The sequence below is a fragment of the Osmerus eperlanus genome, chromosome 15 (assembly GCF_963692335.1).
Source record: "Osmerus eperlanus chromosome 15, fOsmEpe2.1, whole genome shotgun sequence".
In the NCBI taxonomy this organism is placed as follows: domain Eukaryota; kingdom Metazoa; phylum Chordata; class Actinopteri; order Osmeriformes; family Osmeridae; genus Osmerus; species Osmerus eperlanus.
Genome location: NC_085032.1, coordinates 4,127,247 through 4,147,196, shown reverse-complemented (window position 1 = coordinate 4,147,196; position 19,950 = coordinate 4,127,247). Strand labels below are relative to the sequence as shown.

Here is a 19,950-nt window from a genome sequence, read left to right as displayed (position 1 = left end):
GAGTCAATAACCAGCACTGACACATGGAATACAATAATGATTGACAATGCACACAACAAGAGTTAAAAGCAATAGAAAAGATGCAGTTCACCTTGGATGGTGATGTCTTTGACCTGACAGTTGTCACACACAATGGTGAACACTTGGGAGCAGCTCTCCGCAGTGGTGGGAAAGAAAACCACCTGTGACATGACAAACCAGTATTTGAGTGATCAGACACTAGTCTCGGCACACAAAAATACAACAACCATCTCTAACTGGTGGTCACCACCGTGATAAACAGTCCAGCCTCACCTCCACCACTGCAGTTTGACCAGGCTGCAGTTCAAAGAGAGAGGGGGTCACTCCAAAAGGGGGCTGCTCAGCAAAGCTGGTTTTTACTACCGACTGAATTAAGAAAAGTGTAAGAAACACAAAGAAATTCTATAGTGTATAATTTCATATGTAATACATTGACAACATATGTATAGCTCCTGTTGTGCCCTTAATTACATTTGTACAGTATAATTTTGGTCTTACTGTATACTTATACGGTATAATACAGAATGAAAGCATACTTTTCAATGTACAGTATGCCATGACTAAGTAGATTTGATACATTATTATACAACGGTAAGAACATATTATGGCAAAACATTTACCCGGAGGTTAGAGGTTGGCCATTGGCTCTTGGGCATTATGCAGAAGGTTCCAGCACTGAGGCCCTCGTTGCAGCACAGAAACTCAACAAACTTCACACCTCCCACCAGACAATAGCCACATTCCAGGACACTGGGCACTAGTCACACACACAAACCAGCAGGAGTTATCAATATGCATAAGAAAGTACATTTATGTAAGGGATAATGCCCGACGAGGTGTACAATATCATACAAAAATGGAGGAGGTGTCCACGGAGTACATTATTGTATGATATTGTACACCTCAAAGGGCATTATCCCACTTACACCATGGACATTTTTTCTTTTTTACAAACATTAATTTATGTTTTCATGCGTTTTTCAACATTAGCCAACTCTGATATTTGTAGTCCGTTATGCTAGCAAGATTAGAAGGAAATACCATTGTGTACGATTGACAATTAGTAAATATAATTTGATACTATGTTTGACAAGAAGACTAGCTACCTAATCAACCATGTCATGTCACTGTCCCCAAATCAATATCAAGATTTTCACTAACAAATTATCGTCCATAGCCAACTGTCGGCCGCAGCCTGAAGTAGTGATTTATTGCAAATGGGATGTGAGATGATCGCTGTGACACAAAGTATAAGTAAGTTTAGAGGGGCAGTGTAGCCTACTTCTTGCAGCTTTTTCATTCTAATGTGGTGTCCGCAGCCAGCTGATGCCAATGCTTGTAGCCCAGACTAGATGTAGTATTGCAACAATGTAGCTGATTAACAGGATCTTTTTAATATGGCATGTTTTTATTGCAAAGAAACATGTGAATTAATTGCACTCCACAGATTGGCACCAATGGAAATCATAGGCTAGAGTTTTTGGTAGTCTAGTCGATATAGAACTACTTAGTAGGTGTACATTATCACATGATAACAGACACCCCTGCAGCCAATCAGAATCGAGTATTCACCCACACCATGGTATAAATGGTACTTCTGCCACTGATAATACTCCAAGGCATGTGTCTATATAGCATGCCAGTATTTTTTTGTGTGTGCTTTGAGTCGAAAACTGAACTTTTCAGAAAGGCACTGGTGGACTTTTTTTTTCAGTTAACCAATCATGTTGGACAGAGCTAGCTGGCAAACCAAGGTAGCAAACATATTTACATAGCAATAGGTAGTTTTCTATCCATCCTCTGTGAAATATGGCCACATGGAAGGACACACTGAAGGAGCAATGCTAGAAGTGCCTCCAACCATACAGAAGATATTTACTCAAAACGTTGAGAATGCACGCTCAACTCTTTTAAGTGTCTCACTCGTGAGTGGAATACGTTGTTAAGATATTGTTGTCATGCGCTGGGAGTGCTTTTTTGATAAAACACAAGGATGAAGAGCTCCCCAGTGTCCCACCAAATATTTTCGGCCAGAAAAAAGCACAATGTGGACACAAGCCCTCACTCTTTCCTTTAACTGGCAAATCCACTATAGTACTGAAAATGCTGCATTAATATGGTTACTTCTTGTATTTCCTTTACACAAAAAATGTGCCTGATTCAGCAAATTACAGACCAATATAAAATATTTTCCCATTATGCTCTGTCATGATTATGTGCCTTAAATGCAATGGATATTGAGTACACTTACATTTAGTTATATTACAGAAACATTATAGATCAGGTGTGTGTAGTGACACTCACATGTGAGTACAGGTGGAGGCCTGCGAGCCACTATAGGCACCAGGAGTGGGTACTGCGCTTGAGTCTCCACCACCAGGAAGTCTTCAAAGTCTGCCAATGAGTCTGGAGCAAAGCGCACTGTGTACTGGCAGCTCATGCCAGGGGCAACAATACCCCCCTCACCAGGAAACCTTCCTGAGGGCAGATCATTAATAATAAAACATATTTTCATAGATTACTCAAATATGCATAACTTACTAAACATAAAAAACAAAAAAATAATGTTTAGTGTCCTATAGTATTGGATTTTTTTAATGCAGAAAGAACAATACAACTGTAATGAATCTCATTCAAATTTCATTCCAGACAGAGGGCCTCATGTACTAACGCTTTTGCGCCCACTTCAGGCATATTTGTTTCACAATTTGCACGTAAAAGGCGAGGTATGTACAAACATGCCGCACTGAGGTAAAAGCGCAGACTGCCTGTCACGGGAACTGAAAATGGCAAATTGCGCTTTAGGGTCAAGGGGAAAGTGGGAGTTTCCCATAAAGAGATGGGAGGGGATGCTTAAAGTGCGCCTAATTATGTATTCCGCGGTATGTACAAAAACCGCCCGCGAAAGTGCGCCTCTATTTTGCGGTGAAAATTCTGCACCTCTTAAAAGCAGGTGTAAACCTGGATGCACGCGGGTTCCCTCGCATATGCCTCCCGGTGAAATGACAGCAGTAATCCGAGCAAGACGAAGACATAGACCAAGGAGACGATCTTAAAGGATTTTTGCCTCAAGGATCACACTTTTTCAGTTGAATGAACACATTTACATTTAGTCATTTAGCAGACGCTCTTATCCAGAGCGACTTACAGTAAGTACAGGGACATTCCCCCCGAGGCAAGTAGGGTGAAGTGCCTTGCCCAATGACACGTCATTTGGCACAGCCGGGAATCGAACCAGTAACCTTCAGATTACTAGCCCGACTCCCTAACCGCTAGGAGGATTTCCCTGAACACGAAATCATTATGCGTTACAGATTAAGCAGCCATGCAATATTGCAGTTACTGGAATTTGTCATTTCGGGCCAGATTGCATTTTTTTTTTTGGTGTGGAATTCCGGCCTTGTATAATATTTAAATTCGGTGTTACCTCATGAACAAGCACATCACTTTCGTTATCACTAAATCTTTGTTTTCGCTGTTTTGACTTTGGTGGCTGATCCATGATAGAGAGAGATCGAGGCCATTAAATTGCGCGTTTAAATGCTCGCAATTTACGGTATAGTGGGCGGAGAAAGGCGCTGATTACCCGATGAACTGCAGGTTTCGTAAATACGACGTAAACTTAAGTATCACAGCGTGCGCAATCTGCGAGTTGGCCATGGCGTTAATAACGCTACGTTTGCAAATGTACGTACATGAGGCCCAGAATGTTTTTAATGACCCAGTCAATATTGTAATATTTGCACAGCTAATGAGCTACAGGTGCCTGGGATATAAAAACACATTCAATCAGTCTAAATATAGAAAATAAGTCATTCTCCTGTTTTGTGTCACTGTGAGTGTGAGTTAAAAGCTACAGTAGGAAACATGAATCATCATCTGAGGTGAGACGGACACAAGAATGCAGCCAAGCATGCACAATTTTCCTGTTTTCAATACATGTTTCATTGTTACTGTTTTGTATGCAATTGATAGTGTCAATTGCATGCTTTGTGATTCCAATGTATTAGGTGGCGCTCTACTGCACCGGTCCATGGCATTGTTACTGTTGTTCTACTGGCTAGTAAAAAGCAGAGTTAAAATGGCTACCCAGTAAGTACTTTATTTGTCATTGTCACACAAAACAACGAGACAGTAGAGGCAGCGACAGCTAAAAACTTAAGTTGCTGTGGACATTAACTGCCACAGCTAAATAATAATAAATAACAATTAATAAATAGATAAATAAATATACATTGAGTTGCATCAATAGTTGCAGGATAGAGTGTTAAGAGTGCAGTCCATGGGGGTGGGGCGGGCCGGGTGGGAGGTGGGTGGTTTTGGGTAAGCTGTTGAGAAGCCTTATTGCACTAGGATAGAAGCTACCCATGTCTCTACCTGCGTTCTTGTGTCACTAAGTTAATCACTAGTGTATCATTATATTATATGACAAACATAATAGTTACTAGTAAGTTTCAGACCTATGGCATTGTAGCCAAACTCCCTGGAAGTGGCTAGAAGGTAAAACCAGGGGCCTGTACTACGAATCAAGATCAACATGCTCCGGATCACTTTCAGTTACCCGGCTACGCGAAGCGTAACGATCGCAATCACGATAAGTGGTATCACGACGGCGGTTATCAACTCTAACTCAACCCAGATCTTTCCAATCTAGAGACGTACGCGTTCATATAAAGGGGCGGTGTTTGCACCGTATGTCCAATCTCAAACATGGACAAAACAAGAGCCGCATATTTCACGCAGGAGTAGCCGACAATAATCTTCCAAACTTTGTCTACTCCTCCTGCGTGAAATATTGTAATACAAACATATCAGGAATACAGACATATAATACAGACAAAAATCAACAAAGTCGCTGCTGCCAAGCTGGCAGAAAATAGCAGACGCTGTAAATGCGTAAGCTACATGACTTATTGATATCTTGTGCCCCAGGCACAAGATGTGACCATAATTACACGTGTGCATTCCATAACGTTAAACTTTTGTTGCTGTATTATTTTAGTTGCAACCCTGGCAGTGGCAAACGAAAGCCACTGCCAGGGCTGCGAGAGCAAATAAAAAATCAATATAAAACGATAATTCAAAACGGTAAGTAGCAGTAGGCAATACTTATATTACACATATTTTAGGCCAACAAGTACAAGGCTGAATTGCCTGAGTCAGTCCCTTTTGTAGGATATTGGTATAGCTACAAAGGGCCTATAGAACAATGAAATTGCTTGCAGCCAACAGGAAGAAAAATAAGGCAAAGAAAACTGGGGGGGCCCTTCTCCACAGGACTTCACTCCTGCTGAGGAGCTGGCCCTCTCCAGCTATCAGGGTCGCCCCATGATGGAAGCAGTGGAAGGGGGCATTTCTTCAGACCCTGGTGGCAGCAGCTCGGAAACCCAAGCATATGTATGTTTCAAGTAATCTATCTGACCATGTTCATTCAACAATTATTTATGGATATTGTAGGAGTGAAATGTATTACTGTTCTCTGCAGTGACAGCCAACAGTGGTGTTGCTGCCACCACCCACTGTTGTCCCACTGTGCCATACAGAGGTAACAGTGAAACTAATAGTCATACGCCAGTATGCCATATGTGGTTGCTGACTATTGATCAAATATGCCATTTACTTTCTCAAGTGGAGGTCCAGATGATCAGGAAACTGTGTCTGCCAGCTCAGAGAGCATTTTGGGGGTACACTTTTGAGTTTTATTTACCACTTGCAACACAGATGGTGAGAGTGTGTGAACGTGTGGCTGTGATTGAAGTGTCTGTAATGACTTGCTAATGGTGGTGGTCTGAACAAGAGACACAAGTCCTTACAGTGCTCATTTCAAATATGACTCAATTGATTAAATTGCTATGGTGTTAAACTCAGCAGGAAGAGGAACGTATTCCTACCCCTGAGCCTAGGGCCTCTACTTCAAGGCCAAGACAAAGACACTAATTATAAGTAATGAACCTTGAAACACAGTAGTCAAATGGACACCTTCAACTTTCTCCAAGTGTGACTTGCAAAGGGACAATGTTCTTTATTTGTTTCAGGTTGGAGCAGACAATGTGAGGGCCCTGTATAAAAGAACCCTGGAGCTCGATATAGAGTATAAGAGGCTTTTAATTAAAAAAAACAAGGCTGGCTTTTCTGTGTTCCTAGGGAAGGGAGAACACATACGGATGTATTTGTTAAACATTTTTCGTCTTTTTATACCTTTTTGTGGCTTTTTTGTTGTGCATTTTGATTTTTTTGTGGGGGTTTTCACCATTTCTTTCTTTCAATGTCCTATTTATTCTTTTTGAAAAATGCTATAAAAGTGAATGAAACATCCAAATTCAATGAAAGTAGTGAAATGATCATTTATTTAACTTGTGAAGAGCATTGTATGGTAGCATACACATTGTTCTTTTTGGTTTGAAATGTTTTGGTTGAAAGAAACACACATTTCTGATATGGAAATGATTAGAAAAAGGCACAAAGCAACCCAAGGACAACAGAATGGGTTAAGGGGAGACACCCCAGTGAATAACATATCAACATGAAACCTCCCCAGTTGATAACTAATATTAGGTCAAATATTGTTTTCATTACTAGTTTCCTGTAAATGTATGTTTAAATGAGCAAATGATGCATTAAGTTGTAAAATATGATATAATGTGCATACATTTCCAGAACGGAAATCAGAATATTGCATGAAGACAGAATGAAAATCCTTGTTTCATTTTGTCAACATATTAGAGTCCAAAGTTTTTACAAAGGGCACTTTGGATATCTCGTTTTCATCACTCCATTAATCAGAATATGGTGGCAACAGCCATTGAAGAAAATCATTTGCAAATTGCGCGGCAGACCGTGTTCTTGCTCAGGTTCTCCGCATCACCCACACTATAAAAGTAGGTAGCGAAATAACAAAACGGTATATATAGTCTGTGGGACTGTGAGCGCACGGCTTCGATGTGTCGCATTGGCAACATACGGCTCAAGAAGCTGGCAAAGATACGTAATTCCCTCTGCTGAGAATCTATATCTTTCATAAAGATACTCATGAGGGAATGCGAAAGGGTTTTGTGAGTCTCTAAATGTTCTGGCTCTTCTGAGCGCACCCGTCACTATCCGCGCACCAAGCTCCACAGGAAAAGAAAAATTTAATTGCACCATTTATCGGCAACTCAATTAATGTTATGATCTGCTATTCTAAAATAATTTATCCCATTAGGACCCCCCTGCTGAGAGTCAAGAAAACCTAATTGATTAGAAATAAGTAGTGCTGTCAAACGATTAAAATATTTAATCGCGATTAATCGCATTAATGTCATAGTTAACTCGCGATTAATCGCAATTAATCGCACATGTATCTATTCTAAATGTCCCTTGATTTCTTTTTGTCCCATATTTTTTTCTAATTTTAATGCTCTTGTCAACATGGAAAAGTGGATCGGTTTGCTTAGTGCAAATGTTTTTTTTTAATTGAAAACAACATTGCAATCGCCTGGCTTTGACGAGGGGGCGGAGAATTCGCATTAGGTGGGTGCTTGGCCATCAAGTGGTATTTCAGACTGGACGTGCTGCGATGATAGCTCAGTTCACAATGACAAAACACACAGATCACTTTGGTCAACTTTGTAAAAGTAAACTTTCCATTCAGAATCTTATTGGCATCCATTTCGGCGTCTCGCGCTCACCATCCACTCGTGACGTTAGCCTACTACTCTTTAGCTGGCTCGCAAGCCCAAAAAAGTGTGTGCGGCGTGCCTGTTGTTTTGTTTCCGGTCTAGCTAAATCCAGTGTGGTATTGTAGTTTTTCTAACATCAGTAGTTGTTGCAACAGCATGTGAAAAAAACTAATTTTAAAATGGGTTTGCGTTAACGCCGTTAATAACGCGTTTAACTGACAGCACTAGAAATAAGTTAATAATTCCTTATTAATTATGACATATGAGCTTGCTTAAATGTACATCACATTTTAGTGACTATTATCAAAAGCCTTTTACAGCACACTTAAGAGAGAATGAGGAGCCACCAAAATCATTTTGGAGTGTCAGATCTTACAGTGCCAAGATATGGGGGGGTTGCTGAAATCCTACTCCCCTTATACAGTAAGCGACCTACTGTACAAAAGAAATACTGATTTGCTGCATCGTTAAATAGTTGATTCAAGTAGCAGTTGTTTTTTTGAATTGTGAAATTGATAGATAATTGGTGCGAGATAATGAGAAACTAGAGAGGGTACAATTTCTGGGGAAATTGTGGGGTGTGCTCCTGTATTTTTGTACGCCCTTCGACTGGTTAGCTCCTGCGATTCCCACACAGCAGAAGTGTAGTAGTTAGCTAGCTCTACAATTTACCGGGGCTAGGTCTGAATCTAGGAGCAAAACGGAGGACAGCTGCCAGCTGTAGATATATGCAGGTAGCAACGCTGGTGCTAAATAAGTATTTAGCTGGTCAGATCTATGACGCCGGGTAAGTAGGGCTTGTGAGACTGCTCACCAAAAGAACGAAGGGGAACCCACTTGTCTAGCAGATTAAAACATGTTTGTAGGTACCTAGCGAAAAGTAGCCTCAACTGTCCTCGACTTTTAGCTATGGTACTAATGCTGAGGGCTCGCTGATATCGCTGTCTGTCTTACTAGAACAGGGGTCACTAATTGGCGGACGGCGGTCCGGATCCGGACCCAGGCGGTTCCCTATCCGGACCCGGACCTATAACCGATATATTATTATGGAATTAATTCATTTTGACGGAACGTTTCCATTTTAACCGGCACATCTTTTTGTTCCAACTAAATGTGGTTTCTATCTTACTTGTCCAATACAAAGGTCCAATCAGGAGCTTTAATAACTGTAATCACCATGACAACTCAATGAAAGTTGGTTGCAACCTCTGTGGGTCAGGTTGTGTGTGTCATTTGCAACAACGCAGGCTAATCGATTTGCTAACAGTACCTGTTTCTTCCTTAGCGAAAAACATGGCATGCTCTAAACCCGGCGAAAATCCAAATCCAAAAATACCTAATTTCAGACAAGTATTCATTTGTGCTGCCGGTGGGGCGCACAAAACCAATGTGTTTAATGAGACGGTTTCCCTTGTCAATAGTGGTAGCTAATGTGAAACGTCACTATCATGGCCGTGGGAACTAGGAGTGCTGTAGCATCCCCTGACAGCACGAGAATTTCCAATGATATGACTTGAAAATTCACCACCGCGGCACAGCCCAGCCCCGCAGTAGCGGACTGGCCATCGGGAGCACCGGGAGAAGAATAACAATGGAAAACCAGGCTAAGAAACGTAAGGGTGGGGCTGAAACATTAAGAGACAAAAAGACATCACCTTCACTAGACAAGGTTTTACCAATACCTATGTTCATTTTACATAAAGCTTCCAAAACTATTTTGTGCTCAAATAAAGGCAAAAAAAGTGGTGGTCTTCTGTGCTACGCGCGCTCGCATTAAGTATCCTAGCGTTCTCACAAACTAGCATCACATCAAACAGAATGTGCATGACCTATTTTACTCCCAGTCCATCCCTACCGCCCCGCAACATTAAGGGCCAGAAAAATAAACCATAATTGTTCTGGACCCTGGACTGAATGGAAATTTGGTTAGTGGACCTTTTGGGTTTCTAATTGAGTACCCCTGTACTAGAATGTCGTATGTATGCGTCGTTGCTAACATGTTCTGACGTTGTGACGTTAGGCTAGCACTGAGTTCCCTTGTGCGACACAAGGCACTTTTTGCCACAAAAACGTAATTCAAGCTTAAATCATCAAACGGAACGTTCGCGTGAATACAAGAAACTCAATCTGGACCAAGACGAACATTTTGACAATGACGTTGTCTATGTAGTGCAAATATTTAAAAAATATTTTTAAATATGGGGGTGGGAAAATAATACAAATTAATACAGTGAACATTATGTTATAACAGAAGCAAACTATACCCCTATTTCCCAACTCCATTCAGCTATCTTTCTAGCACAGTTCCCATAGAAGCCTATATCCTAATAGCTGTAATGTTTCAAATTTAGGCAGTGTTTGTATTTTGCAACCCAAGAGTGCAGCACCATAGACCACGTCACAGGCACGCCCGGGGTCAGGTGATTTGAGGCATGTATGGGGTGCCACTCCCAAGGGAGACAACAAGCTCAGGTGTGGCTCATGTGGAGGAATGAAATCTATGCTGCTAATTCAATGCTGCTTTTTCATATATTCTATGTCTCTGTTGAATAAAAGACAATCAATAACTCAGATATACAAAATGTGTAATGACAATGCTGAACATACAATCCAAATATAATCAATGCTTTCAATAATGATGAACTTACATTCTAAATGTATGATTATGCACCAGAATATGACTGTGTCTGTGAAAGTGAGAAGAGGGCCATGCTCAGGAGAATGTATACTTTAGTGAAAAGAGGAATGCAATAAGTCAGCCTACTGGCAGAGAGGGGTGCACGGAGTGATATGACTTGCTGCAGAGAATGTGGACGTCAAGGCCGGTGAGAGATACCGGATAGGGGAGGCGAGATGGCCACACCATAGGACAATAAGAGGGTACAATGGGCCTCACAACTCTTGAGAGTTTAGAGTCAACACCAGGAGACAAGAAGGAGATTCATTAGACCATGGAGAATGTATCCTTTTGCATATGGACATCATCAGACCTTTGACTGCCCACCTTGACTGCCCACAAACTCCTTTTGAGACCTAATAGGATGAGGACATCCCCTCCCCATTGCCTCTTGACCAATCACCTGACAAACACCTCCCTCTCAGGAGGGGTACAAGACCTGTGTGCCCTGCACAGGTCAGGTAGAATTGGACTGGGCAGAACTCTCTGTCTGATTTCTGTCAAGACTATTCTGACGAGGGCCTTTGTCCTGAACTGGACCTCCCCACCCAAGACGCCTCCCCCCCACCACATAGATGACTCTCTCCATTCAGAAGAGAGATGTTAACAGACTATTCAAGAGGCAGAACCCCCACAAAGCAGCTGGGCCGGTCTTTCCAGCCATCAGTGTTTCCTCTGGGATAAAAAAAAAAAAGTGAGGGAAGGTCTGTCCAAACCCCACCCCTCCCCCTGATTACAGGTGGGAAGCTGACAACAAGGCTGGACTGGTCATCTGGCATACCGGGCATTTTCCCAGTGGACCGACGCATTTTTGGGCCAAATCGCCGATATAATTTATAGGCTTTTTTTTCGGGATGGTCCATAAAGAACTGACGGCCCATTGGTAAAAATTGTTTTGGTCGGGCCGGCCCATAGAGAACTGACAGCGGCCCATTGGTTAATTTTCTTTATTGACACTGGCCTGACCCAATCAAATCCAGGAACCCCCTTCCCCTGAATCATAATATTGCCTCCCGCAGGCCACACGATCTGTTGGCTAATGCGTATGCTGGTTTAGCATCGTTAAAGTTTAGCATCGCTAAAATGGAGAAACGACCACCAAAGCGCAAGGGAGGCGCAGAAAAGTTAAGGGAGAAAAAGATAAAAAATCTACAGGTGAAAGCCACAAAATGTGCAAAAATTCGAACATGTTTGGGGGGGCTTTAGCTCAAGGGCGTAGGTTTGCATAAGGTCGATAGGGACTAGTCACGATCAAGTTTGGGAAAGACACAATGGTCCCCACCAATATTTTGTTAATTTTCCACAAAAATATTTTGCACAATATATTTGCAAAACTCATTCGTATTATTATCTATACTATGTTCGTCGCCCAGAAAAGTGAAAAATACATTTCCAAGTTAACCAATGCGCCTCGAGCCAGCAAGACAAGATGGAAGGAAGTCAGGTGGCTGAGCGGTGAGGGAATCGGGCTAGTAATCCGAAGGTTGCCAGTTCGGTTCCCGGTCATGCCAACTGACGTTGTGTCCTTGGGCAAGGCACTTCACCCTACTTGCCTCGGGGGAATGTCCCTGTACTTACTGTAAGTCACTCTGGATAAGAGCGTCTGCTAAATGACTAAATGTAAATGTAAGATGATGTCATTTAATTGGCTGAAACTTCGTGAATCATGACTTGCAGAAAGAAGGCAGTAGTCTGACACGGTAAGCTATTAAATACGCCAGGAAATAATAAAGCCTCATATTAGTATTTCGTTTGGTCTCAGCATTGATATTTTTGACCATTTTGTGCTTTGTAGAAAGGAAAATCAAAATGCCACCCAAAAAAAAGAGGGATATAAGATGTTTTTTCCCCACCCAGAGAGTAAGTAAGTTAGCTAACTATCAAGAAGGTCGTTGTTAACTGCTATCCTTACATCGCCACCCATTCTACAATGGAAACATGTTTTGAAAGTTGTTAGTGTAGTAGAGCATGTAACTTTTGCTTGTATTAAGTCTTTCCCTCGCGTCTGCAATCTTTCGACCAGTGTGTTAGCAGCAGCTGGCCTTGTTGAAGCCAGAAGGATAAAGCTGCTAACCTACCCACATAATGGGACTGTGCTAGTTTAGCCTAGTACCAGCAGGCTAGCAACTCAAAAGTGATAATAACTGGTAATAAGTAGGCCTATATGATCCCTTGGATAGTAATATGGCTATCCCTGTAATCTCGACCAATTGAGCATGGTTAGTGTCTGTATTAAATTGATGAATTACTGTGCAGGAAAAACAGCACCCTGAAGCTAAAGATGTAGAGCAGGTTGGTGATGAATCAACATCAGGGGTTCAGGTGAGAAGATGAATTGTCCATTTTGGTAAAGATTGCATTAAATTGCTGTTTTTTAAGGGATGTTTAGACAATGTTATCCATGAATGTTATCTTTCACACATATACTTGTCGGTAGTAAAAAGGTGCTATAAATTGGGATGCCCAAATGTATGCATCATATGATTCATTAATACATTATTGCATTGCTCAGAAGTCCAGTACAGATAATGTAGGCCTGGTACAGCTCCATAAAACCTGAACCAATTACCTACATTAAAAAAGGAATTATTTTAAAATGCATTCAGGAAACTCAGAAATCCAGAATAGTGCAGGCTGAGGAAGCAGCAGCTGGACCATCAGGGCTTCAGGTAGTTTTTGTTTTTATATGGTGGCGGCAGGCAGTGTCCCTACCAAAGCTGAGACCAAACCTACGCCCTTGCTTTAGCTGCTTCAACATCAGCATTACCTGTAGAGGAAGGAGGAGAGGTGGCTGTCTCAGAGAGGCCGAAACATAGGCGATTGACAGTCAGGGAAGAAGCCCAGGAGGAGGAGAGTGACCATGACAGGGCCATGGGAGCGAGTGAGGAAAAGATGGAAGAAAGAGTAGTTGACAACGTGGTAAGGAGTAGGCAAATTAACAGGGACTCATGAAGGGAGGCTGTGTGTGTGTTTCGTATTGTATAGTTGCAAAATTATAAAGGAAATATAGCTGCAAGCAGCAATGAGGTGGCCAAGCCGGTAAAGCAGGTAAAATGAACGAAAAACATTTTAGACATCCTCAGAACAGGGTTCTGAGTAAATGCAGCTTTGAATCCATCAAAGATTTGCTGAGATACGACCCAACTTCCTGTTTGCCGGCTTTGCCGCAGATTTTGATTGGCTGTACCGATCAAACCGTTTCGAAAATCTAAAATAATTTTGATAAGTTTGTGTGCTAGACAGAACACCTGTGACATGGCAGTTTCTTTGGCTACGTTGCCCTTGCCAGGACACCAATTTATGCTATTGAATTATTCTCAGTGCTGGAAATTACTGTGTTCAGTTACTGTGTGAAAATATAAGCAGTTTTTCCTGTGACAAGCGGTTGTCAGATTTGGCCCAAATTTAAACAGCTGTAATTCAGTCATATTTTGATATGTCAAGGTGATTGTGGTTTGAAGATAATCTGTGTCAAATTTGGTAAATATTTGATATTCACCAAAAACGTTTTATGCATTCATTCAAAATGGCGGCTGCATCAATTCATCTGGTATTTCAAGCCCCTTTACTGCCTAAGCCAAAATTTTGAACATTCCATATGCTGTTGAAATATTATATTCATATTAATATTCATATTTTATAAATTTTCATATTAAATCATACACCTTAACTGTTCATACCATATTGAAGAGGAGAACTAGGGGATTTTTATGATGTGAATAAATATATGATTACTTAAGGCAAATCATATTTTATCAAGGTGATTTCAGGAAGCCATTTTTTACAAAAACTTATCCATCCACCATACCTAATCAGACAACTTAATTTTTAACCACTTTAATTACAAGATGGAGAAATACTTTGAGTAGATGGAATATCCACAAATCTATGGGCAATATAGAACAGAAGACAGATTAGAAATATCATATTTTGATTAAAAGTTATGACCATTCTAGTGACTAGTGGAGACATAGGGGAAACCGGAATTCTCCTCCCCCAAAAGTAGCTAGCGCTATGGCTGGATACTCCTCTCGATAACGAAAAAACGTTCGAGTTTCTTCCACAATCGACCGAATTGGCAAAACAAGGCATGTACATTTATCTTACAGTGTACATAATCCAGCTAGTTAATGTTGTTTTTCCAAGTTTTTTAGAAATCTACTCAAATCGAGGCTAAACAGTGCTACTACCGTCATAGCTGCCTGTGCCGAACGGTCAAGCCGGACACGTAATTCTTTCCTGAAAAACTTGCGTCACTCCCACAAACAAATTCTTCGTAAGTAAAAAGTTTAGACTTTTAATTGACAATATTGACAACACATTAAGGAACTTGTCTTTACTCATAATATCATCTCAGATTTCAATTGGAAGCTGTAAATCTAACACAGAAGTAAAGTCGGTGATTGGACGGAAAAGATATTAAGGCGGGAACCATGGACATTTTATTTCCCATATTTGAATGGTCTGGCAGGAAAGGGTTAACATGTGTCAGCCACGGGATCGCCCCCTAGCGGTTATATGACACAACCTTTTGTGGACCTCTTTGGAACAGGATCCCGAGCACCTGTACCAAGTTTGATGTCAATTCAGCAAATATTTCCTGAGATATGATCTCACTTCCTGTTTTGGCGGCTTCATCGCCGACTTTGATCAGCTTTACCGGAAAAACTGTTTTGAAAATCAAAAACCATGTGAAAACGTTTGTGAAGCTCGATCTGAAGATAATTGGTGCCAATTTTTTGCTTATTGCAGCGCCACCTCGAGGTTAAATGGCACGACATATTGGACCTCTTTAGAACAGGGTCCCTAGTCCTTATACCAAGTTTCGTGTCAATGCAGTAAAGAGGTAGCCTGACGTTGTCATACTCATAATTCTAGTCAGAATATGAGTCTGAAAACTCTCCGTTGGGCTGTGACTACGGGGCGTGTTTCAACCGAACTCGTAAAACAAATGCCTCTTTGCTCAATTGGATAGACCTACAACCAATCAGAGCAACGTAATATGTTGTTTGTTGAAAACGAATTCAACCCAAGTGCTCTTTCGTGACTTTGTTGATTACGTTACTGTTGATCATCTGTCCATCATCGTATAAAGCCCGCCCTGGCAATTTCATTGGTCCGCCCAGATCCTGGTTTTATGTAGTTGTTCCCAATACGAGACCCTCCAGACCCAACTTCCCGACCAAATTGTTTTGTGGGCGGGGAGAAGTTGGGCTGGCAGCCAGGCTAGTAAAGAGGTGCTGATATGACCTCACTTATTTTATGGTGGCTTGGTTGACGACTTTGATTGGCTGTTCCAGTCAAAAGGTTTAGAAAATCAAAAAAACATTTGATGTCTTTTGTGAGGCTTGGTCTGAAGATGATCTGTGCCAAATTTGGTGAAGATTGGACAAACTTTATAGGAGAGTTAGCGAAAAAACGTTATATTCAAAATGGTGGCCACATAAATTCGGCCACATCAATTTGATTGGCTGTAACGTACAAACGATTTCGAAAATTAAAAATCCATCTGATAACTTTTGTGAGGCTTGGTCTGAAGATCATCTGTGGCAATTTTGAAGAAGATTCGACAAAAATTGTAGGAGGAGTTACGAAAAAACGCTTTTCCAACATTCAAACATTCAAAATGGAATCTATAGAATCTATATAACTGGGTATGACGTCATAGAGTGTGTTGGACTCGTCTTGATCCAGGGAATACAACGATACCTCATTTTCAAAAATGAGACGTGGTTCAAAAGTAAAGTGTGTAAACACACCTTCAACTTTGACCCATTGGTGGCGCTAGAGGGTTTGAAATGGAACTTGGTGAAATTGATGAGGGGACTGGCCCCAAAGAGTGTGCCAAATTTCACAACTTCTGACAATACGGTTCTAGGGGCTACCATAGACTCCCATGGCAGAAGAAGATGTATAACTAGAGAGGGTACAATTTCTGGGGAAATTGTAGGGTGTGCATGCTTGCGTCGGTTGCAGGTGGGTCCGTCCTCTAAGTTTTTCCTTTCTAGTAATATTTTCAAGCATTTAGCCTACTCATATTGCGTATTGCATATTTCATTAAGAACACCCTTTGAAACAGCTGCGAACCCCCTTTGAAACAAGCTACTGTAACAACGTTGTCACTCTAGCAGTGTGGAATCGCGATTCAAACAGTACCGTCTGCTAACTGAAAATATGCCCCCCAAAACATAAATAAGTTTGACATTAATGTAGGGGGAAATGGCTAATTCAAAATAAGTTTGCTAGAGGCAAGCTAGCTGCTGTTGCTCCATATTTCACTGATTGTTTGAAAGCACTGGAAATGAGAACGTTTTTTTGGACATAAAGTTTAGTTATGGCTTTGAAGACAGTACGACACACTGCCAGTGGGCAAGCCAAGTCTGACTGAGGCTAATGTCAAAACAAGCCGCGGTGTCACTCAAATTCCAAGTTTTACACAAATCACAATCGCCATATCTTTAAAACACTGCCCTCCTTCTGATTTTTGATGTAGAATTGACCCTGGTACGAAATTAAGAAAATACTCATCAGAGATCGACAACAGCTGACGCAATCGTCAACGGAGGCTGACGGGGCTCTCACGTAGCAAACCAAAGTTTTTACAGCAACCTACATTAAAATCTCACCACCTGGCTGTCTTCACAATAGTCATATCGTCATAACATTGCCCTCCTTCTGTTTTTTGGTGTAGAATTGACCGAACTATAAAATTACGAAAATACTAAACTACTATGACGCTTGCATGGCTGCCGCCTAGGCAGTCTCATGGGCGACGCGCACTCGCTCAAATTACAAAGACTTTCACGACCTAAATAAAAAATCCGAGATGGCAGTTCCACTCGAAATTGCTTTCTCAACAAAACCCAATGGTTGGTAATTTTGGTAGTTGGCATTTTTCACTCATAATCCAAGCTCCAATTTGCGTGCTAGAACGTCTCTATCACGTTGTATCCATGCGTCGTTGCTAACGTGTGCTGACGTAGTGACGTAGGCTAGCACTGATACCCTTCGTTGACAGAAGACACTTTTTGCCACAAAAACGTTGTAACCTCCTAAATTGTGCAACGGAATGTAAATAAAAATACAAGCAACTCAATCGCTACCAAGATGAAACTTTTGACACCTAGGTTGTCTATGTAGTCCAAATATTGACTGAGGCTTAGGGGGGCAAAAATAAATAATAATAAATATATATGTGAGAGAACAACGGTTGTGCTCTCGCCGAAGACTTGAACACACCCAATAATAATAACTAGAGAGGGTACAATTTCTGGGGAAATTTTAGGGTGTGCTTACTTGCATCGGTTGCACAGGGGGGTAAATTTTTTTATTACATTTTTACAACTGATATTTCTGTATATTTTATATAAAAATGCATACTTATTATTTATAAAGATTACATAGATTTAAAAGCATGTTTTTTTTGCTGATCATTTACAACTCAAAATACGAGTGAAGTGTAGAATGAAATAGATGTCTTCTCATTTCCCCTGCAAGAGGCAGCCTCATAGTTGAATCAAAACGAATACATTTGGCAGACCGGTGTAAAAATTGACCTAATCTCTATGACTTAAACGTCCTTTTAAGTTTTTCTCTTCTCGTGATATTTTCTGGCATTTAGCCCACTCATATTGCATTCATTCATTAATAAAGAACCGCCTTTGAAGATTATTCTACGACGTTACCGGCAGTAGAAGATGGAATCGCGATTCAAACAGTACCATCTGCTAACTGAAAATATGCCCCCAAAAAAGTACATAAGCTTGACATTTATTTAGTGGAAAATTGCTTTCATAAAAAACTCACTGGTAGCGATCATTGTCAGTAACAACGCAAAGTGCGATATAGCCCTGTGTGGAGAAGCTGCCCCGGTAAATTGTACTACTACAGTACAGTAGACTACTGCTGTGTTCGTCTTGGTAGCAATTGCGTTGGTTGAATTGGATTTAACGTTCCGTTGTACGGTTTAGGCTGAAATTAATTATTTTCTTGAACAGATTTACAAAGTTTAGGCTGTGGCAATGAAGTTAAGGTTAGTAGTTAGATAGACTTTTGATTTAAGTAAGGGGAGTGCCAAACATGTTCTGTCGCCGTTTGACTTCCTACAGCTGTGTAGATGTTTTTGCAGTGGTTCACGTAGGCTACAGCGTTGCAGTGAGCAACACTGGTTTGAAACCACAAGTAATGATCATTTCACCCACAAATCGTTTACTTGTAATGTAATGTCATAATAGATCCTACAACGAAAATGTATTTGTGAGGAATGTTTATTTTAACGATTGAAAACAGATGCACCATAGACAACTGTAGTATGTGTTGCCCGGGCAACAGAGGCTAATGTCATGATGCTAATGCTTCAGTGACTATAGTAGATTATAATAATAGTAATAGTAGACTACCGTTTACGAAAGTAGATGTGGGCCTACTTCCTTAATAATATCAGCTAATATTGTACATTACATTTCACAATTGTGTTTCACATCACAATAAAATGAGTCAATAGTTATCACCCTGGTCTCTAGTTAGCCTAGCTATCCCCCAAGTTAACAGATGCAAAACGAATGTTCTGCTACAGGTAGTCACGGGGGTTTGCGTGACGTTAGTGGCGTAGTGACGTTAGTAATGTCAGTGACTGTGGCTAGCAAATTAGCCACTGTTAGCTTCACTTTTCGCCACAAAAACTTAACTTGAGCCTAAACCATACAACGGAACGTAAATAAAAATACAAGCAACTCAATCGCTACCAAGACAAAACTTTTGACACCTAGGTTGTCTATGTAGGCCAAATATTGACGAAGATTTAGGGGGGCAAATATAAATAATAATAATATATATGTGAGAGAACAAAGGTTGTGCCCTTGCCGAAGGCAAAGCACACCCAATAATAAAACTAACAATACCAATAGGTTTCCTCCTTACGGAGGAATCCTAAATATAGCTGTATATTTAGCGGTATACGCAAAAGACGTATACCGAGTTCTGTAACGATAAGCCGATGCATTTGGTAAATATGTCATTTTGAGACCAAATGCGCTGGCAAGATGTAGCAGCGTTATATCTACAAAGCACAATAAATCTGCTTCTTCTTGACCATAAATCCCCTGACAATGAAACGTTATCGTTACCATTATGATTAAACTGCTAGACAGCTACTGTGGTGTACCTTGCTTCGCTAAACAGATAATCCGGTATCAAGACTTGCTTGATGCATGTGACTGGATTCGATCCTACGACCTTGCGTTACAAAGGAGCCCGTCTTGTCCCAGTGAGCTATTCTCGCTGCTGGAAAATGCTGTGTTCGGTTACTTTATAAAAAAAAGGAAGCCGTTTCTCCCGTGGCGAGCGTTGTCAGATTTGACCCAAGTATAAACAGCTGTAATTCAGTCATATTTTGACATATCAAGGTGATTGTGGGAGGAAGATGATTAGATGACATGCTCGCGATGACATTTCCAAAGTTTTGTCTCCATACAGTAAACCGTCGCAGAGACGAGGCCTCACTTCCACTATGGCGTGCTCTTTGTCAAAATTGTTTGCGTGTAACTCAAACTTGCGTTTGACTTATCGCTACCATTTTGATAACTTTTTGTCTGC

The 19,950-nt window shown here is 41.0% G+C and overlaps 1 protein-coding gene across 6 annotated transcripts in view; it reads right to left on the bottom strand.

The window, feature by feature from the left end:
• dlec1 (DLEC1 cilia and flagella associated protein) overlaps nucleotides 1-19,950 on the bottom strand; it is a 206,508-nt gene that overhangs the window by 97,723 nt on the left and 88,835 nt on the right. For all 6 annotated transcript variants that reach the window (XR_009932247.1, XM_062479022.1, XM_062479023.1 and 3 more), the window contains exons 9-12: nucleotides 2,326-2,499; nucleotides 642-778; nucleotides 295-387; nucleotides 92-182 (exon numbers count right to left, since the gene is read on the bottom strand). Coding sequence is in view for 5 of the 6 variants with exons in the window: in XM_062479022.1 (XP_062335006.1) it covers nucleotides 92-182; nucleotides 295-387; nucleotides 642-778; nucleotides 2,326-2,499 (495 nt within the window). In the remaining variant the exon portion in view is untranslated. The remainder of the gene's footprint in view (nucleotides 1-91; nucleotides 183-294; nucleotides 388-641; nucleotides 779-2,325; nucleotides 2,500-19,950) is intronic.